This window comes from Zalophus californianus, chromosome 2 (genome assembly GCF_009762305.2).
Source record: "Zalophus californianus isolate mZalCal1 chromosome 2, mZalCal1.pri.v2, whole genome shotgun sequence".
In the NCBI taxonomy this organism is placed as follows: domain Eukaryota; kingdom Metazoa; phylum Chordata; class Mammalia; order Carnivora; family Otariidae; genus Zalophus; species Zalophus californianus.
Window position 1 is genome coordinate 63061372 of NC_045596.1, and position 22342 is coordinate 63083713.

At 41.4% G+C, this 22342-nt stretch overlaps 1 protein-coding gene across 1 annotated transcript in view; it reads left to right on the plus strand.

Annotated features, from left to right (window-relative positions):
• The window catches only part of ANXA3 (annexin A3), a 47943-nt gene that overhangs the window by 20256 nt on the left and 5345 nt on the right, over positions 1-22342 (plus strand). The window contains exons 4-12 of the mRNA XM_027600353.2: positions 3077-3171; positions 5964-6077; positions 9300-9390; positions 12407-12486; positions 15333-15389; positions 15767-15860; positions 17437-17532; positions 18472-18530; positions 19934-20056. Coding sequence (XP_027456154.1) covers positions 3077-3171; positions 5964-6077; positions 9300-9390; positions 12407-12486; positions 15333-15389; positions 15767-15860; positions 17437-17532; positions 18472-18530; positions 19934-20056 — 809 coding nt within the window. The remainder of the gene's footprint in view (positions 1-3076; positions 3172-5963; positions 6078-9299; positions 9391-12406; positions 12487-15332; positions 15390-15766; positions 15861-17436; positions 17533-18471; positions 18531-19933; positions 20057-22342) is intronic.

The following is a 22342-nucleotide window of genomic DNA, read 5'->3' on the forward strand; positions in this document are numbered from 1 at the left end:
TTTTCCTAATTGAGTGGGTCTAAAATTGAATCTCATCCTGTATGTATGTTTGCTTCCCCACTCCCCCCCATCCCCCATGACTGATATGGCTGAGTCTCCTTTCTTGTTCATCTGCTTCTTCCATGAATTATGTCTTCCTATCTTTATCCATTTTTCAGTTGGATTGTCTTCTTCATGATTGGCAAGATTGTTTTTTATAAATTCTGGATACAAATTTTAAAAAAAATTACAATCCATGAAAATATCTTCTCCTAGTCTGTGGTTTTCTTTTAACATTGGTTATAGTAACTTATATTGCCTAGAAATTTTAAATTTCAGGGAAATCAAGTTTACCAGTATTTTTCCTACATGTCTTTTCTATAATGAGCTCATAAAGATATTCTCCTGTATTTTCTCCCCAGAGTTTTACAATCTTATTTTTCACTGTGGGATTTTCAATCTATGTGGAATTAATGTTTGTAAGTTATTTAAAGGTATCTAATTTTGTTTTATCCCATGTGGCTGGTTGATTGTCCCAGTACAATTTATTGAAGAACACCTCCTTTGCACACTGATTAGTAATGCCGCATTGTCTTCTAAGTTTCTCTGTTTCTGCTCCATTGGTCTGTTTGCCTATCCCTGGCTCCATATCACATAGTCATAATTACTATTCTAATTTTATAATTAGTGTCTAGTAAGGCAAGAGCTTTTTTTGACCCTTTACCCCCTCTCCCCCCCCCCCCCCCGCCGCCAAATATTAGGGTCAGTTTGTCAAGTTCCATGAAATATACTCTTTGGATTTTTATATCAGTTGTAATACTATCTTGTTTCTGTCATTTGGGGTTTTTTTTTTTCTGTTTTTAAATGACAAGTATTTCTTCATTTATCTCTATGCCTTCCCTATTTAGGTTCCATGTTGAGTAGATTGTTCCATGAGGTTAATGTCAAATTGAATGAAATAATAGTCTTATATTCTATTGCTTGTCTTTTTTTCTTAACATTATGTTTCTTCACAAATTTTTGCATGTTGGGTTGCAGACCTACTTTGAGATGCTTGTGAGGACCATTACTGATGTGTTCTTAGTCCAGAACCAGGTGTCATAATGGTATTTGCATTAGAGATGTGTCAAATCCAGTCTCTGAACCACAAGGCAGCTTGTTTTAGTTTCTGGTCTTTTTTTTTTTTTTTTTTTAGATTTTATTTATTTATTTGACAGAGAGAGACACAGCGAGAGAGGGAACACAAGCAGGGGGAGAGGGAGAGGGAGAAGCAGGCTTCCCATGGAGCAGGGAGCCCGACACAGGGCTCTATCCCAGGACCCTGGGATCATGACCTGAGATGAAGGCAAACACTTAATAGTAGGCAGACACTGAGCCACCCAGGTGCCCCTAGTTTCTGGTCTTGAGCATTTGCAAAACTAAGAGATAAAGAACCTTCTAGCATACAAACTTCACGGAACTGTCAGGAGTGGTTATATCTGGAGTCTTGGGGCATAGGGCATAGAGATGTTGAGAAGGGGTAGAAAATTACAACAGAGACTTGAGACAGGAGCTAGGCCCTATTGAGCAGGTGTAACGAGCTAAGGGGCTTGAGCTTCATCATGAAGGTTACAGAGAGCCATTAGGATTTCACCCAAGGGATTGACATGATCAGGCACATTTTAAAGAATTTACTGGGGCAATCATCCTTGGTGTGAACTGTAAGGGGGCCAAATCAGGAGGCTATTGAAGTTTCTAGGTATAGTATGCTGTGTGCACAGGGGCAGAGGAGAGGACAAATTCAAGAGAGGCAGATGATTGCTACAATGTAGGGAGTGAAGAAAAGAAAGGAGTGTAGGATGACTGCCAGGATTTTTGGTTTGATGACTATATCCGTAGTGATGTCATTGATGAGGGAACATAGGATGAGAGACGAGTTAGAGAGGAAAGAGAATGAATTCCACCTGGATCATCTGAGTTTGAGATACTGCTTGTGCACTTGGAGGTGTTTAGTCTTGCACCAACACAGATGCCATTAGAGGTTCAAATCGATCATTGGACTCATGCGACACAGCTGGGCTTTGATCTAGTTCTGTGTTTACTAGAAGAATGCAAGACCAGCATTACGGGGGAGCAGTACCCTTCACTGGGAGGCCCAGCAGCTAACCAAGTTCTCAGTTTATTTTGCCCCATCCCTGATGTAGAGCGTGTACCATGGCCACTGGCATGTGTAGCCAAGGTGTATGGGGGTCACTCAACACACAGAAGTTGAGCCATTCTAATCACGCAGGCCCAAGGCTCACAAGCCAACTCACAGTTCCCCAACCAGGGGGAGTCCTCTGCTGCAAAGGAGGCAGACACAGCTTCCCACTCTAGCTTCATACTATAATTACCAAGAAAATTGGGACCTTGAGGGCATTCTTAAGCAGGCCAGCATCAGCCCTTTACTTAGAAGAGGTGCTTAAGTATATGGTCTGGGATGCCTGAAAGAGGTACGGATCAGAGAGGGAAATAAATGTTTTAGAGTCACAGATTTGGGTTCACGTTCTTGCTACACCACTTAAAAGCTGCATGACTTTGGCACATGAGATAACTTATCTAAATATTAGTGTTTTCACCTTTGGAACAGCTTAATCATACCCAGTGCCCACAGTTTCTGTGAATATTAACTATGACAATGACTAAAAGGGGCCTAGAATATGGCAGGTTCTCAATACATGTCAGTTCCTTTTTTCTAGAGAAAAAATAATTTGATATCAAGTATGGCAATAGAGAGATAAAAGGTGATAAGACAGTAACTGAAACTCATAAGGGTGAAAAAAACCCAGCTCAAAAGCAGCATATTCCTTGCACTACTCCCTCTGTCTGATATACAGAGAGGAATATTTGGACAATGATTATTCCCCTCCCCCCCCAAACTCTCCAAAGTTAATTTTCTTTTCCAAAAGCCTGGCAAAGAAATGGAGATTCCAACCTGGTAAGAACCTGGAAGTTAAAAACCAAAATGCCTTCCTGTCTGCATTTGTTTCAAACCATTAATCATTTTTTTCTTTTGTTCATGACAGATATTAAGCATCTTTGGGTTGATGGTGAGTAAAATTATTTTCGTTTCATTTAGGAACAGACGAGAAAACGCTCATCAGCATTCTGACTGAAAGGACGAATGCACAACGCCAGCTGATTGTTCAGGAATATCAAGCAGCATATGGAAAGGTACAATTTGATTAACGTAACAGCCAGTAAAGAGTTAATCACTATGGATCAGAGATGCTCCCCCATGATTACACCAAAGATCTTTTGTTTCAGGCCGAGTGTAACAGAAAGTACCCTGTGTATCTAGTCAACAGCCTGGCGTGTGAGTCCTGGTTTGCCCTTAACAGGCTGAACGGCCTTGCTCATGTTATTTGATCTTTCGGGGCCTTCATTTTTTTACCTGTTGGATAAGGAGGATTGTTTTAAAGAGAGACCGACCAATGGCTTTAAATGAGGAATGATTTGGATATCTGGCAATGTCTTGAGACATTTTGATTTTCACATCTGGAGGGAGAGAGAGGGATGTTTCTGGAATCTGGTGGGTGGAGGTCAGGAATGCTGCTAAAGATCTTGCAATGCAGAAGATGGCCCACACAACAAAGAATTATCTGACCAATTAACTGATAGATCCTGTCTCAGATCATCTTTAATTTCTCTTCCAACTCTAAAATATCTTTGTAATTGTAGATTTAATTCATTCAGCACATGAAAACTTACTAAGTAGCAGAAGCTATACAGGAACTATACAAGAACATTTTGTGGTTTTTTTTCCACATGGTGTATTTGTTCAATAATAAACTACTCTGTGTCAGGAATGGGGTATTACTCCATGTCAGGAGATATCCTAGACATTGGAGATTCACTGGTCTAAAAAGCAGATCCTTCTTTTTATCATGGAGCTACCATTTTATTAGGAAGATAAGAACTAAATAAAATATTTAGATATTAGTAAATGTTATGAAAGAATTAAAATGGGGTGATATGGCAGAGAGTAGCTGCTGAATGGCTCCTTGAAATAGGGTGGTAAAGACATATCAGTGAGGGAGGTTGCCTTACTCTCAACTAAAACCAAACAGTACTAAGGATTCTGCCTTACTTGATCTGGGGAAGAACATTTCAGACAGAAGTCACAGCACACGCAAAAGCCCTGAAGCAAAAACAAGCTGGGACTATTTAAGAAACAGAAAGACTTCTAATATGGCAGGAGTATGGAGAATAAGGGGAGCAGATGGAAGAGATGATGTTGGAGAGGGGGTTAGAATATGCTGGGCCTTGGGGTCTTTGTACAGAGGTTTAGGTTTTATTCTAAGAACAATAGAGAATCACTGGAAGTCTGTAAGCAAGGGAATACTAGAAGCTACTTTATATTTGCAAAAGACTGTTTAAACTTCTGTGGCTCACAAACTGTGGAGGGGAAAGAGTGGTAACAGCAGTCAGGCTGTTGAGACCAGGTGAGAACTGAGAGGGTGTAGAGACCATCCAAAGGCAGCTCAGGCATCACCTCCTGACAGTGTCCTCCAAGCCCCCAGACCCCATTAAGACACCCTTCTTAATATTTAACCTTCACACTTTATCAGATACTTAACATATTATATTGACATTTTATCTTTGAATATTTCTGGTTTTCCTCTTAGGGCATAATCTCCAAGGAATAAAGATTGTGTCTAACTCACCTTTAAATGCCTAGCACAGAGCAGGTACCCAGGAAACACCTGTCACATTAAATTAATTGCCAAGCTTCTTGACAAGGCAAAGCGCTCATGTATAGGGAACATGAATGATCCATTGGCCTTTCAGGATTTCCGGACTATGGAGGAAGGACAAGGTGAAGGGGGACACCGTTTCTCACAGTGGGATGGATTGAGAACATGTGAAGTGAGGTTCAGTTGGAAAGTCCTGGGTTGAGGACAGATGGTAGTAAAGCTTAGCATTTAGAGAGGAAACACCCTGTGCTGATTAAGGCAGAACTAGTGACACTTGGCTCCATCCCATTTGTTTAGTCTGCCGCCCCCCTGGGCCCCCTGGTGGCCTGGTAGATGTTGGTATGTGTCCACATTGTCAGAGTGGTCTGGGAGGCTGCCAGCCTCTGTCTCAGAGCTGAAAATAATCAAGAGCAAGAAAAATAATAATTCGGGGCACCTGGGTGGCTCAGTCGGTTAAGCGTCTGCCTTCGGCTCGGGTCATGGTCCCAGGGTCCTGGGATCGAGCCCCGCATCGGGCTCCCTGCTCAGCGGGAAGCCTGCTTCTCTCCCTCTCCCACTCCCCCTGCCCGTGTTCCCTCTCTCGCTGTGTCTCTCTCTGTCAAAAAATAAACAAAATCTTTAAAAATAATAATAATAATTCACTAACACTCATTTCAGTATTAGAAATAAAAACCATACGACCTGCCTTCAAGCAGATGAGTTGGACTGTACTTACGTAATGTGTGAAAACAGTGCCAAAGGACAATAATAAGTAATACCGGCTCGTTACATGTAGGGTCTTACCCGCTGTTGTTGCCAGAAAACTGCTTTGATGCCTCGCGGTTCCGCGCTCAGCAGAGGCAGGTGACCAGCCCCTGTCTCTCCTTCCCTTTTCTCTCCCGCGCTCTTTGGCAGTCACTGAGAAGCACCTACTGGTGACGCTGGGTGTGAATTAAAGGGCTCCCCTTCCTCTTCTTCTATCCCCAACCCAAATATTGGGAGCATCTGGAGCCTAGGAAATGCATTTTGATACACGGTTCCTCTCTGTGGCACTTATGTAACCCCCTCCATTGGCTTTCGTTCAGAAAACCTATAAAACAGAACATCTTGGAAGCAGTCACAAAATGCAGCGTGCTATCCTTAGAAATAGTTCACCATTTCTGTTTATTCCCTGTGAATTGGCATATTTTTGTCTGAATTGATACCTTTGTTTATCTTTCAGGATGTGACTTTATAGAAAGAGAAAGGAAAAGTATTTCATGCTTTCCTCTTTGGGGTGTTTTATTTTAGGAACTGAAAGATGACTTGAAGGGCGATCTCTCTGGCCACTTTAAGCAACTCATGGTGGCCCTTGTGACTCCTCCGGCTGTGTTCGACGCAAAGCAGCTGAAGAAATCCATGAAGGTATGAGCCCAATTTGGGCTTGAGATTTAACTGTGTCATCAAGAATAATGACTTACTTCCAGCGCACACTTGAGAGATGGGTGTAAATAGGACAGATTTGGGTGTCATTTTGATGCTGCACTATCCAAGTGGTAGAACAGTCCTGAAATGGGGAACGGTTGCAGAACCTTGAGCCCGGTGAACCTGGGCTGAAAGAATAGCATCATATCGTAATTTCATTTCCTTGGTTTTTGACCCAAAGAGTCAAATTCTCCACTTTGTTGTCATTGAGAGTAGATGGCACCATCATCAACCCCATTGCTTAGGTCAGAAACCTAGGATTATCTTTGATCCCTTGCTTTCCCTCACTCTTCAGAGCTCCCAAAATCCATCGGCAAATCCATTTGCTCTATTCCCAAATCTGTCTGCAAGTCTGTCAGAAATGTGTGCGTGTCTCTCAAAATCCATTGCTACCATTCTAGTTCAACCACCACCATCTCTTGACTGGACCATATCAATACCTTCCTACTTGGTCCCTTGCCTCTGTTTTTGCCCACCTGGAATCCACTCACCACAGAGTAGCCAAAATTATGTTTATACAGTTATTTTTAGAATTATACTATTCACCTGCATAAATCTCCAGTGGCCTTGAATACTTAAAATCCATGCTTCTTACCATGACCTTTATCACCCATCACAGTCTGGATCCTGTCCGTCTCTGTGACTTTTTAAAAATTCTATCTGTATCAGTCAGGGTTTCCCAGAGAAGCAGAAGCAGTAGGTGGGAGATATATATATATATTGTGAGATTTATTGCAAGGGCTTGGTTACATAATTATGGATCTGACTAGGCAAATCCAAAATCTGTAGGGCAGACTGTTAGGAAGGGGAAGCTGGAACTCTCAGCAAAGCTGGAGCTGCTGCCCACAGGTGGTATTTCTTCTTCAGAGAAGCCTCAGCTCTGCTCTTAAGGCCTTTCAACTGACTAAACTGGGCCCACCTAAAATATCTGGGATAATCTCCCTTGCTTAAAGACACTCACTAATGGACTTTAGTTACGTCTACAAAATACCTTCACAGCAACACCTAGATCTGTGTTTGATTGAGTAACTGAGGACTGTAGCCTGGCCAAGTTGATAAAGTACCATAAAACTGTCTACCACGCCCTCTCCTCCCTGTCCCCCCGATTCAATGCTGTAGCTACACTGGCCTTCTCTCTGCTGCTTGAACGTTCTAAGCTTATTCCTACCTTGAGGTCTTTCTACATGATGTTTTTCCATCTGGAGTGTTTTCCCTCCATATATTTTCTATCGATTCACTCAGTTTTATTTTCTTAATTACACCTGTTCCCATCTAAAATTATCTTGGGGTTTGTTGTTGTTGTTGTTTGTATATTTGTCCATTCAATTAAAAGGCAAATCTCCATCATAGCAGGGAACCTCATCAGTCTTGGTCTGTATCTTCTGTTCCAAGAGGAAAACCTGAAATGAAGTAGGTACTCAACACATGTGTTGACAGGAAGGAGGGGAAGGAAGGAGTCTAGGTCTGAGGTATAAGCTGTATTCTACCTCCTTATCAGAGTTGGGGGAGACTTTCTCTTCCGTGGAAGAGGTATGGGCACCCAAAAAGAAGATGGCAAGATGGAATGAGGTACACAAGAGATTTCTTGGGGGAAATCTTATGAAGGATAAAGAGGAGACAGAGCCGGGGAGGTTGGGTGGAACTTCAGATGGCAATTCGGGTCTGTCACACATGAAAGGAGAGAGGGAAGGAAGTGCCTTGGATAGGAAGCGCTTCCGTCTACAGTGCAGCTCTGAGAAAGCTGTGGCAGGCCAGTGGGGAGCTCCTGAGCAAAGATTGCCCTTTGGAGAAGTCCTACACTGGGCAGAAATGGTCCAGCTCCAGTACCCCTTCAATGTTCAGTCACTTGCTGAGAGCAGCTTGGAGGGAGCGTGACCTCTTTGTCAACTGTGGCAGATCCAGAGCTCTGACGATTGGAGGCTATCACCCAAAGACATTATTTGCAGCAGATTCTCTTAAAATAAAATCTGAGCAGTGCATTTCTGTGGCTGCCACATGGGGGACAGTTTAACAGGTGGCATGATAAGGATTAGATTCACCAACAAGGATTAGAAAAAATTCTCTCTGATGCAAAAGAAATCCACAGTAGTCAGTCCAGAGCTGGGTGTCCTGGCACAACCATTATCAGAGACTCTGGTTCCTTCGATCTTGAGGTTTTACCATCTTTAGCTTGTAGATTCCACTTGTTGGCTAAAGATGGGAACTCAAGATCCAGGCATTGTATCTTTGTCTCAGTCAGCCAAAAAGACAGTGAGAGACAAAGAAGGGTTCATTTCCTCTCCTTCAGGACTCTCAGAAACTGCACAGGGTACTTTACATATAGTCTATGTAATTTGTTATATGAATAAACCTAGTTCTAAGGGAAGCTGAGTAATATATCTACTTGGGTAGCTATGTGCTAAGTTAAAAATTGAGGGTTCAATATTACTAAGGCAAGGAAGGTAAAAGAGTTGAGGTCTGTTCAGTTTTGCTGTGAACCAAACCCTGATCTAAAAACTGTGAAAACTAGTCTGTTTTTAAATTAATTAATTAGCTAATTAAAAAGGAGAGACATTGAGGGTAACTAGGAACCTCTGCCACAGAGGGACAGAATTTAGCCTCAGTTCATAAGCTGCATTGACCTTATTTGACCAAGTTCTAGTGTAAAAGGCTTTTCTTGGAGTCACAGCATGATTCGGTGACCTCAGTATAAACCAAGGCTCAGGGTAACTAGTCCCCAAATCAACGAGGCCCATGACATACATTATTAAGGCTTTAAAAATCTCCCTGTATGAAGATGATACCTGCTGACCTAGTGCATTAGCAGAAGGATGAACTCATTCAAAAGAACTGCAGAGCCCTTTCTAAACATAATGGCATATTCGAATGCTCACTTCTGATCTTGAATGACATGGGCTTTTCCCTTTACACTATTTCTCCCTGCAGTTATTCAATTGATTTTTACACTGGAGTGGGAAGTTTTCTTGAACAATTTGATGTCAGTTTAGATGATTTGTGTTATTTTCATACTAAAACATATGAAAAAAATGAGAAAACCGCATTAGAGCAATATACAACCTTATGCTGACTTACTGACAACTTCTTTTCATCAGTATTAAGCCTGAAATGCATGACATTAAGCTTTTCAAGTATTCTAAAAATAGATTTCCTTTTCTTTTTCAGGGCACTGGAACAAGTGAACATGCACTGATTGAAATCTTAACCACCAGAACAAGCAGGCAGATGAAGGAGATCTCGCAAGCTTACTACACAGGTGGGCTTATTCTCTGCTTACTTTTACCACTGTCCACACACATAGGAGCCCATGTGGCTCTCCCCAGAAATCCACCAAGCTCTTCTTCACAAGGCATTTTGGGCAGAAAGACATAAAAAGAAGGATACATTCTAAAATGGGCTAAGGACGGTGGATCTTCAGAGAAAATGTGAATATGACCTGAGCTAGAAACTGCTGCATAAACCGTGGCATTGACACTTTGCACTTAGCACATTACAGCTGTGGTGGATTTTGCTCTTGGCAATCACTGCCTAATTGAATCAGCTACCAGTGTAAGAGATTCAAATCATTATATATCAATATTATATGTTAAAAACCACTTAGATTAGCCTCGTGATTTGGGGTGTGGAAAATTAGATGAACCATTTAGAGAATGTGTTGAGCATGTGGATTCAGTATAATTAGCCCAAGTCCTCGTAGTCTGTTAGCTGTGTAAAAATGAGAAAGTCCCTTCAGTGTAATTCTGGCACAGACCCCCTCCCCCAGGGTTAGCATGACAACACAAGTTACAGCACAGTCCCGGGAGGATTACCCTCACATTGTAGGTGTTTAAAATATTTGGTTCTCTCAATTTAATGAGATTTGCATATAAAAAATCATCGGGGCCAGAGGCTCTATACCAAGGTGCCTGGTTACTTCCTAGTGGTTCTTAGAAGAATTACTGCTCCATGAATTGACCTGCCCCTCGATGGCTTTCTGGGGTCCAGCATCTATGTACAAACAACCCTGAGACGTAAACTCTGTGAAGCCAGGAATTTTGTCTGGTTTTGTTCACTGCTGTAGCTTCAGTGTCCAGAACAGTGAGGGATAAATTCAAATAGGCATTGAATTAACATCCCCAAGATTGAGATTGTCGTCTTAAGAGCCAAGAAGAAAGTTCTAGCATTTAGGACTGTCGTTTTGCAAATATGACCTGTGATCATAGTTCAGAGTTATCGGGGGCCTCAATATCCGTGTGAGGTAAGCTCTCTAAGGCTATAAGGAATGGACTGGCATTTAGGTTACTTTGATTAAGAGGGATTCATGATACATAAGGAGTGAAAGAAGGAAACAGGCCCAGTCATGTGTAGCCAAGCTTTACGGAGATTTAGGACACAGCACTACCCTAGGGACTCTGTTATCTGTGGCTCCCTCAGCATCAGGCATCCACTGCTCCCTGTGCTGATATTTCTGTTACAGTAACTCCTTCCTCTCCCTTCTGCTTCTACTGTTCTTGACAGTACCACGCCACTTCTCTCCCCTTACCACGAGGTATTTGTCTACTCAGGCTTTTATTTGCCCCCATGGCTTACGGTTATTCTTGGCTTCTCTTTTGCCCTTTATTCCTTGGAGTTTTTCTCCTTCTTTGTTACTGTCTTTGTCTCTTTTTCTGTGCAGCTCACTCCCTAAGAGAAGATTCAATGAGCTCAGGAAGGCGCCCTCTAATAGATAGCGTTATTTTGGGCACCATTCTCCCACCAACTCACCTCTTTGGCTGCTGACCACTTAGAGTCAGATGGCAACCCTATGGCAGTCAACTGCAGCAAGGGTGATGGTGCCATATAATGTAAAATGGAGGCCCATGCATACGAAATCCATCGAAGTCGGCTGCCATCTTGGCTCTCATAAAAGGACCCAGTGTTTCATGTAGCTGGTCTAGTACAATGACACGATAGAGTCTAAAAAGAGAGCTGAATTCTGAACTTTTTCTTGTATTAAAAAAATTTTTTTTCTAATTAGAATGAAGGATAGATAAAACAATATCATAACTGTTAGATAAAACGGTGCCTATAAAGTGTTATTATTTAGATAAATAATTTGCATTCATAATGGATTTTGCTTATTTCGGTTGCTTTAAAAAATTATAGACTTTGTAAAAAAAAAAGACTAAAATCATGCTGGAAGAGTTTCTGTTTCAACACAGTTCTTGCTATTAGATAATCTCATATCACCTTCTGTAATCATCTTCTGTTGATTTAAAAGGCCAAAAACATTTATATGACCATAGAGGTCTTGAGAAGGATGCGGGCAGAGTTCAGATAGCGACCTGGTGTCAGCTACATCCAGGTACATAGTGGCCGCTAGTGAATCACCACCTCATGGATGGAGCAGAAAATCGATTTGAAACCAGTAGACATTGCACAATGCAGGCTATGCAGGAGGGGCTACAACTAGTCAGTACTCAAATACGTGAACACATAATTGGCATTTGTCATGGGAAGTAGTATATTTTAGGGTAGCTTTCTCACTTTTGAGAGGTATCACATTATACAGTCTAGCCATATACATCACAATTAAGGTTAGGCTCGATGAAACAAGCAGTGGCTCAGATAAGAGAAAAATGTACTTCTCCCATATGTAGAAGAAGTCGGAGACAGGCAGTTACAGGACTGGTGTGGTAGCTCCTCAACGCTTTCAGGAACCCAGGCCCCTTCTTGCTTCCGTCGCTGCTGTCGCTAAGATGTAGTCCTTCTCTTCATGGTTCAAGATGGTTGCCTGAGCTCCAGGCATCAGTCTACAGACCAGGCAGGCGGATGGAGGAAGGGCACGAGCCATCCTTAAGGAGATTTCCCAGCAATGTCACATATGTTCACCTACGTTTCATTGCCAATAACTTAGTCATGGAGCTGTACCTAAGGTACTAAGCTAAGAGGAAAGCTGAGAATGCAGTCTAAGTTGTGGGCAGTAGGTCTTGCTCAAGGACAGTGTTCTGTTACTGTGGCGGAATGAAATAGTAATCAGAAGGCAAACTAGCAGCTTGCCCACCCTGGCTTTTCCATGGCAATTCTTTCTGTTCTTCTGTATCTACCACAACACACACTATAATAATAGTTACGAGAAGAATGTATCCCTATCAGAAGAGCCCCAAGAAGTTAAAAAAAAAGAGTCAAGATTTATTTTCTCAGGTACTCATTCCTTGCCAGTGTTGACATTTAAGCTTTTCTCGGTTTTGTAATAATGTTTTTCAGTTTGTCAAGGCTTAATGTATTCTTAATGTATTCTTATTTGGCTTCAGTATATAAGAAGAGTCTTGGAGATGACATTAGTTCTGAAACATCTGGTGATTTCCGGAAGGCTCTGTTGACTCTGGCAGATGTAAGTTTTTATTTTATATTGCTTAGCTGCCCGATAAGCTGCACGCTCGTTAATAATTTTTAGGGAGTTTAAAAATAGCCAAATGGAGACAATGAGATTGCAATTTTCCTCGTGAAATAATTTGTTCATCTTACATTTTCCTATCTGGACTCCAAAAAATATATCTTTCTTTTGTCGGCATTTAAATTAAGTACGAAGCTTGATATAGAAAAATTATCTTCAGAAATGGGTATATCAGTCTCTGGATTAAAAAAAAAAAAGACTTGCAAGAATAAAAACAAACAAAAAAGACTTGCTGTAACTTTATCTCTGCCACCTTTGGAAGAGTTGCTAAATCATTCATCAGTGTATGACCAAATGAGGCCACACCTAGTTCTCTCTTCTCAGGAGGTTCATGACTTTATAATAAAGGAGGTAACGTCAAGGGTGAGGTATCACCACCGATGTGTGTAGAGAGGAAGTGATTTCAGCCATATCTCACTGGCCTCTTTCAGCTGATTTATATAGCTCCTAATGTGTGAGAAAATCCCAACACTGGCCTCAGCCTGAGGGTAGAAATAGTAGTCGTCAAAGTGAGGCATGGTGCCACAAGGAAACAATTTATCCTAATTATGGTTTCAGTTCCTTCAGATGGTGAAAACCTTAAAGATTGAACCTACAAACCCAAATTTATGAGGCACTGGCACAAACATACTGTCCCAGAGGTTTCTGTGTATAAGTGCACACCCATTTATACACTCACATGAGCACACAACAGCCCCAGGAAACAGTGAACAGTAGGGCTTCAGTTCTCTCAGGCTCCTTTACTGCCTACTAGCTTTATGTGGACAAGCTACTTTAAGCCCTAAAACCTTTGTTTTCAGGGTGCCTGGGTGGCTCAGTGGTTAAGTGTCTGCCTTCAGCTCAGGTCATGATCCCAGGGTCCTGGGATCGAGCCCCGCATCGAGCCCCGCATCGGGCTCCCTGCTCAGCAGCGAGTCTGCTTCTCCCTCTGCCCCGCCCCCCTGCTTGTGTTCTCTCTCTCTCGCTGTGTCTCTCTCTGTCAAATAAATAAATAAAATCTTTTAAAAAAACACCTTTGTTTTCACATCTGTAAAATTAAAATAATAATAGTACCAACCTCCAGGGGTGTTGTGAAGATTCAGAGAGAGAGTGGGCATGTGCAGTACTGAGCACATAAAACGCGATGATTTGTAGCAGTACCAATGAGACACCGCGTTTTCTTACTAGAGCAGAGCATACCACGAACCAGGCCGAAAAGACAAGCTAGCAGTCACACTGAAAAGGAAAAGAAATCATATGGAAATCAGACAGGCGTACAGGACCTAATGTTTGAAAATGGGAATAAATGCATTTTATAAATGTTAAAGCCGAACATTTCATTCACCTAGAGTTTTCAAAATAATTCAGGCAATCTCCCTTTTCCTATCTCGCCTCTCTCTATAATGGGCTGCGAGCACAAGCATGCACGCATGCGCGCTTCGCCAAGAGCCCTCAGCATGAGAGGTGGAGGCAAGCTGCAAGGGTTTTGTGTTTTAATAGACCTTATTTTTAAGAGCATAAAAATCTTTTTAGGTTTCCAGAGAAGTGGAGCAGAAAGTACAGAGAGCTCCCATATGCCCCTCACAGTGTCCGCTGCTATTAATACCTTGCATGAGGGTGGCATAGTATAGCTGGTGGATGAACGCTTACACATTATGATTAACCAGAGTCCACAGGGTCCATTAAGTTTCACTCATGGGTTTGGACAAATGTATAACGTCATGCACCCACCATTACAGTATCGCACAGAATAGTTTTACTGCCCTAAAATCCCTGTGCTCCAGCTCTTCATCCTTCTCTTCCTCCCTTCAAACCCCTGGCAACCACTGATCTTTTTACTGTCTCTATTGTTTTACCTTTTCCAGAATGTCATATGGTGGGAACTATACAGCACATTGCCTCTTCGGACTGGCTTCTTACATTTGCTAAAATGCTAAGTGTCTCTCAGGGCTTGATAGCTCTTTTCCTTTTAATCACTGAATACTAGTCCATGGTATGGATATATGCCAGTTTGTTTCACCTGTTGAAGGGCATCTTGGTTTCTTCCAAGTTTTGGCAATGAGGGACAAAAACTTCTAACATTCATGTATAGTTTTTGTGTGGACTTACATTTTCAGCTCACTTGGGTGAATATCAAGGAGCACAATTGCTGGATGATGGTTAAAGTGTGGTTGGTTTTGTAAGAAGTGGCCAAACTCTTCCAAAGTGGCTTTATCAATTTGCATTCCCACTGGCAAGGAATGACAGTTCTCGGTGTTCCAAATCCTTGTCGGCACTTGGTGTTGTCAGGGTTTTGGATTTTAGCCAATTTGGTAGGTATGTCATGGTATTTTATGGTTGTGTTTTCTTTTTTTAAATTTTCAGTTCCCTAATGACATATGATATTGAGCATCTTTTCATGAGCTTTCTTGCCAACTGTTTATCTGATGTCTGTGTGGATCTCTTGCCCATTTTTTAATTAGGTTTTCATTTGTTTAAGTGAGAGGAGCTTTTTATATATTCTGGATATAAGTCCTGTATTAGATATGTGTTTGCCAATATTTTTTCCCAGTCCGTGGCCTGTTTTTTCATCCCCTTAAGATCTTTGAGAAAGAAACTGAGGCTCAGAAAATTGTGTGATTTGCTAGAAATTTCATGGCTAGTGAGCAGCAGAGCCAGAACAGGAGCCCCGCGTGCCCAGTTCCTCTGTGCTTCATGGTCTCCACTGGAGAAAAACCTCTAAAATGCCCTGCTGATTGGAATACCAAGTGTTAGAATCTTCTGTCCTTAAAAGAATTGCCTTCGTTTTCATCTTCCCCGTGTAGGGCAGAAGAGATGAGAGTCTGAAAGTGGATGGGCTGCTGGCCAAAAAGGATGCCCAGGTCAGTAATAGAGCAGAGACAACATCTCCTGTAACCATTCTCCCCTTCGACTGCTTTTTCATTCATGTGGCACCGGCGGAGGCTGCCCTCTCCTGTCCTTTTGGGAGGAGACACCTGAAGGCTGGGCATCACCCATCCCTGGTTCTTTGCCTCCCCCCGTGCTGGTTCTTCTTCTTCTGTCTCCAGCCTCCCCGACTCTCAGGTTCCTGGTCCGCTAACAGCGAGAGACCTGGGTAAGAGATTATCTCCTGCTTCCAAGTAAACCTCCTGCTCTTCTTCTTCCACCAACCCCCTGCCCAGAGAGAGAGAGAGAGAGAGAGAGAAAGAGAGAGGTTGTGTCCATAATAACATTCTAAATATTCCTTCTCGTCCAATAGATTCTCTATAATGCCGGGGAGAACAAATGGGGCACAGATGAAGATAAATTCACCGAGATCCTGTGTTTAAGGAGTTTTCCTCAACTGAAACTGAGTATGCACTCACATTACAACCCTTTTTGCTTTGTCTTGCATCTGCAAATGTTTTGGGCTTTAATATACAAAATTCTGGAAAACGAAATTAAAAACTGCAAAGGCTGTTCCATTTGTACGTATAAACAATTCAGGAGAAAACACAGGGAGCTGTGTTCCAACTCAAGGCAGAACTGACCCTACTCTTGTGTTCCCTGGAAGCTGAGTGCATTAGCTAGTGAGTGACAAGTGACAGGTGGGAGAGGGACAACAGGGAGAAGGAAAAGGGGAGCCCTCTGGGGTGAGAGCAGAGAGGACTATTCCGGTGGTACGGAGGAGCCGGAAGGCATTGCCTCCAACCCATCTCTTCCCTGGTTAGCCACTTTCCAGAGAAACCAGGCATGGTGGGTATCTGTTAATGTGTTAATAAGGATTAACATTCGGCTCTTTCTGATTCGACAGTGAATGGGGGAAAGGCGGCAGGCATAGTTCTTTTGGTCAGACCAACTATTACATGGAACTGCTAAGCAGCCACCTCCTCACTCCTGTATCCCCCTGAACCTTTCTGGGAGCAATAGCACCCAGAAGGTGGCTCCCAGGTGCTGGTCGAGAGAGCAACCACAGTGCGTGACTAGGCTTCTGCTGAGTTCATGGAAAAATAAGGAAACGTGACGATATTACCATGACTTTTTAATTCTGAGATTGCCCCTCCTTAATTTTGGCATTACCTTTCACTTCTTTTATAAAATAATATTAATAGTATGCTATTTGCTTTATGAGTACCTTTATTTGAAGAATAAAAACCAAACGATGCTAGATTTCTCTTCAAGTTTTTTCAAAATTTCCTAGGGAAAAATTTACTTGGCTTACAAAGTATGCCTCTGTACTTGGTGACCTATAGGTTTTGCTTTGGGACAAAAACTGATCAAGACATTACCTCTGGTAGGCGTGAGTAGGCCATGCTGCTTTAGGGAATGATTTACTCAGCAGAAAGAAATCTGCATGATTAAGATTTCTTTAGCAGATAAAACATATTTGACTAATGACCACACCCTTGTTTCCCAGGTGCTGCTATAATTTAAAAGTAGCCCACCTTACTAGATAAATTATTTTTAATTTAACCTTTCAAGCTATTGTAAATTCCATCAACCTGGGAAGGGAGAGGGGAGGAGAGAGAAAGAGATCACTGAAGAAAATGGCCTATGAGGTTTAGGGGCTTTTTAAATTTTTATTTATTTATTTGAGAGCGAGACAGAGAGGGCATGAATGGGGGAAAAAGCAGAGGGAGAGGGAGAAGCAGACTCCCTGCTGAGCGGGGAGCCCGGTGCAGGGCTCGATCCCAGGGCCCTGGGAGCATGACCTGAGCCGAAGGCAGACGCTTAACCGACTGAGCCACCCAGGCGCCCCGAGGTTTAGGTTTTATTGTAAATAATTTAAAAAAACAAAAACTTCCATGCTCGAATTTTGGTGGTTTAAAGAAGGAGTTTTTGAGTTTGACACTTAACTTGATTTGCTACATATCAAATCAAAAACTGGAATATATTCAAGTTGTGGTCAACTGGGATGCCTTAAATATTTTTTGTGGTGCTGCTTTTTAGCATTTGACGAATACAGAAATATCAGCCAGAAGGACATTGAGGACAGCATAAAAGGAGAACTGTCCGGGCATTTTGAAGACCTACTTCTGGCCATAGGTAAGCCCTTCAGTGCTTATAACCTGAGTTACTTTGCACTTGTTTTAAATCAACAGGAAGTTTCACTCGTCTCCTGTAAGAAGCCTGACCGACCCACTCTTATGCTCCCGTAGCCCCCGGCCCTGTCCCCAGGGCACACAGTATGCTCCATAAATACTGTTAAATGGATGCATGAAGAAGTTATCTTTTTAGGTTTGACTTTGCCTTTTAACTTTGTATTGGTTTGTCAGCATGCTTGGATTAGTAAACTCCTGGAGAGATGAAAATATTACGTTTCTATTGGCATTTTTATTGAGGCTTGTCGAAAACGGAGTAATTGAGTAATTTACTAGATTTGGTAATTGACACTATTTGGTTATTATGGGAAGATATCCATAGACTCCCAAAGCGGAGCCCAGGTCAGAACTCTAGGTCTCCTCCCTCTTGGCCAAGCTAACCAGGAGTATGGAACAGAAAGTCAGGCACAGACCGAAGCTGGTCCTGGAGACATGTGGATTAACAAGCAGACACAAACACCGTTATGTAAGCGGATCAGTCCCCCGAAGGAGGTCTCTGCAGTCTGCGGGCCCAAGTTCTTTATCAGCAGAGATGCTAGAAATGGAGCAAGGGTACACCCTAGGGAGTTATCGATGTAAGCGTAGGTGTTGGTGCGTCTGGGATCAGATGAGTCAGCTGCTGTGGGAGCTTCTTTGGCAGGTAATTATATTTTCCCCCTGACTAAAGAGAATGACTGTGCTTAAGTTCCGTGCGAATCAAGACTTGATAAGCCTTTGAAATTCAGGTGAGGCATTCACCTCTCCATCGTAAATAAAAGCTAATAGTGATCAGGGGGTAGAGCGGTATGGTTACTCAAAGAATCTTTAAAAAAAAAACATATTACCGTAGATTAACTCAATTTCTATTCAATGAAACTGAACGTTATTTTGCTTTTTATAACAGTTCATTGTGCCAGAAACATGCCTGCCTTTTTAGCTGAAAGACTGTATCAGGCTTTAAAGGTAGGTCTGGAAATTTCATATACATTCTTAGTCTCCCTCCAGGAGAATATAAAAAAATATTGTTTCATACTGATGGAATTTCATGTCCCTTCCCTCCTTGGATGAGTCCTCGTTTTGTCTTGGAGGTTGGTAGTGAATATCCTAGTCATTCTAGAGATAGGTACAGCGAAGCGTTGACTACGTTATCTTCCCCACATCACAGTTAGTGGAGGCAGTGAAATTGGTTTAGAACACCAAACCTCAAGCCTGACCGATAAGGCCCAGTGGCCCCTTAAAATAAACCAAGTCGAGTCAGCAGCCTTTCGTGCTATAGAAACCCTGCACTTTCTTGTCTGTTGCTGCTGCTAGACAGTGAGGTCCTTGAGTACAGGTGTTTTTCTTGCTCTTTTCTATCTTCAGGCCTTGGCCTGAGCCGGGCACATGAGAAGATGCGTACTTCAGTCTCTCTACTGGACATTTCCTATGGAGGTCCACGTGTGCCTTCAAAGTTATGTCCAAAGTGAACACATCCTGTCCCTCACCTCACCCCCCACCCAAGGCTGCTCCTTGTCCCGTGTTCAGTCACCTCAGTGGGTAGCCCCAACAGGAGCTAGCCTTGCCCGACTCTCTGAAGTTATACCGTTCCCCGCCCCGCCCCCCCGTCCTTGCCCTCTATGCCTCAGCCACCTTGGCCTTCTTTCTGTCCTTGACTATGCCAAGTGTCATCCCACATCAGAGCCTTTGCGTTTGTTGCCCTCTCTGCCTAGAATGGACCTCCTCCATATCAACCTATGGCCGGCTCCTTATCTCTCTCCTGAGAGAGGTCTTTCCTGACTAAACAGGTCGATTGGATTCCTTTCGGTCACACTCCATTCCATAATTCTTATTACTGTTTACATAAACAATGTGTTAATTTTCTCTCCTGTCCATCTCCATCCATGAAAACGTGAACTCCATGCGAATAGAGCTGTAATCCATGCTGTTCGCTACCATATGCACAGTGCATATCTGGCATGTAGTAGATTTCTTTCTCTGGTTCATTATTTCGGCCCCAGGTCAAATACCACTCTCTCAGGCACACCCTTCCTAACCCTTGATCTATTTTAGGCCGTCCTTATATATACTCCCATAGTACCCAATATTTCCCCTATGTTGCATTACATAGTATATCCTTTACAAAATTGAATGCTTAACAGGGCTATCTCATCTCTGTTTTCAGCACTTGGCATGGTGACCGCACAGAGTTAAGTGCTCAATAAATATTTCTCGAATATATGAACAATGAAGTTTGATGACAAATGAGTGAAGAAGAGTCACTGTGGTTGAATATTTTGTGCACCATTATCTGTTTTCCATAGATATAGATCTGTATGTTGTCTTGTGACCAGTGAGATTTGTATTGTGGACACCTGTATTCTTAACAGGGTGCTGGAACCGATGAGTTTACTCTGAACCGAATAATGGTGTCCAGATCAGAAATAGACCTTCTGGACATTCGAGCAGAGTTTAAGAAGCATTATGGCTATTCCCTGTATTCGGCAATTAAAGTAAGTCTCTTAAAAATAGCAAACACATTTTGTCTTTTCTACTCATCCTCTTTCCTGTATAATCCTTAAAACATAGAGATATGTGACTGAGTTTTCTCTCTCCCTGTCAATGCATAAATGTGTTTTCTGAGTTTAAAATAGTGATAACAAAATGTCTCCTAAAGAGAGTGATTAATTTTAGCTCTAAAATTCCAGGCACATAATAGACACTCAACATATTTTTTTTTAGGTTTAGTGGCCATGAATTGTTATTCTCTTGTGAATTGTACATGCAAGTTGTTTACCTGTTTTTGATATTACAGTATTTTTATTTATTTCAGCTTTTCTTTATGAGAATAGAAGGAAAGAAAAATACATGTTTTAAATTTCCTATTTTTACCTGAAGTCTAGTTGACATACAATGTCACATTAGTTTCAGGCATAGCTAAATTTCCTCTTGTTTTACTCAAGATATAGATAGCATGGTTCTGTGCTTTGGAGCTCTTCTCATTTCAGTTTATAGGAAGCTTCTCATTCTTCTTTTAACAGCTGCATATCATTCCATTATTTATATATTTGCACCCACCATTTCAATAGATGTTTCCAGTTTCTTGCTATTATAAACAGTGTTGTGATATGCATACACAACTCCATAAAGTACAAGTGTATCCAAGGGATAAGTGTATCTAAGGGATAAGTTGGTAGGATTGCTGAGGCAGATGTAAATACATTTGTAATCTTGGTAAATATTACCAGTGGACTCCGTTTGCATGTCAATTAATCAGCTAGATTCATTCACCAAAACCAATCCTTTTTTTCTTTCAACCAGAGCTTTTGTTTTTACACTAAACCTTTGCAGGAGGAGATGCATACTTAAGTTGAAATTGGGAACTTACTCAAAAAGGCAGCTCTCAGACTGTGCCTGGGGCTTAGTGAGGATTTCATCAGCTCACACTCAATGAAATTTGAATCGATTCTGACACATTGCAATAGTTTCAATCAACACAGGCAGATTTAATAACATTAACCATATTGTACTTACCAAGGCAGGAAAGTAGACTCACACATTTTATAAAGATTGCCAGTAACAAGGTTGAAACACGAGGCCTTCAGTTCACCCTCAGCAAACTAGAAAATTAAATTAACCATTAGTTCTCCCTCCCCAATGGCTGGCTAATTGAGGCTTATTATATTAGGACACATCTGAGCTATGTGTACCTTGATAGAAAAGAACAATCCATTGCTAAAGAATTGTTTGTAATTTAAAATTACATGGGGTTTCTTCATTTCTATACCTAATGTGCATGTTTTAAAAATGAAATGTTAAGGGGAAAAAATAGGGGAAATTAGGGGATTAGGGGAAAAAATAGAGAGCTTGAACTAGAGCAATAAGCGTGAGACAGATTAAAAAGGAGGTCAAAGACCTATGTCCCCAAAAATCCCAGGCTTGGATAGACTCACAGGTGAACTTCACCAAACTTTCAAGGAACAGATATTCCTATCCTATACAAGGTGGGCCAGAATATAGGAAAAATGAAACCTGCCTAGTTAATTTTATGAATTTAGTATAATCTTGATTCCAAAGACCGGGGATAAAGAAAATTACAAAATCACTTCACTTATGAACATAGCAAAGAGTAAAATATTGACTGAATATAGCCGTTTATTAAAAAAATAACACATCGAAATCAAGTGAGGTTTAACCCAGGAATAAAAGGATGGCTCAACATCAGAAAATTAATTAAAGTGATTTCCCACATTCCACACATATAAAAGATAATTATATAATTATTTCAGTCTTTGTAGAAAAAGCTTTTGAAAAGGATCAATACATATTTATGATAAAAAACATTTCGCCAAATTAAGAATAGAAGCAAACCTCCTTAAATTGATAAAGCTTACATACCAGCGTATTATAGCAAATACATATTTATACTCAGTGGAGAAACTTCAGATGCAGGTCCTTTGAGATAGGGATCAGAACAATAATGCTCCCAACATACTGATAAATACTATACTCTACTACTACCAATATACCTTAATACTATCTTACAGAGGACTAGGGGTCCTGGATGGTACTGGAAAGGAAGAAAAAAAATGTGTAAAGACTGAACCAGAAGCGCTGAAGCTTTCATTATTTTCAGTAAATACAATCATCTTTTTAGAAAATCAACAGGGATTATAAATTATCATCAGTAATAAAAATTCATCAGTGTTGCCAGATAAAGATCAACCTGTAAACATTAATAGTAGTTCTTACACTATATAATCAAAATTAAGATACCATTCATAATAGAAATGAAAAAC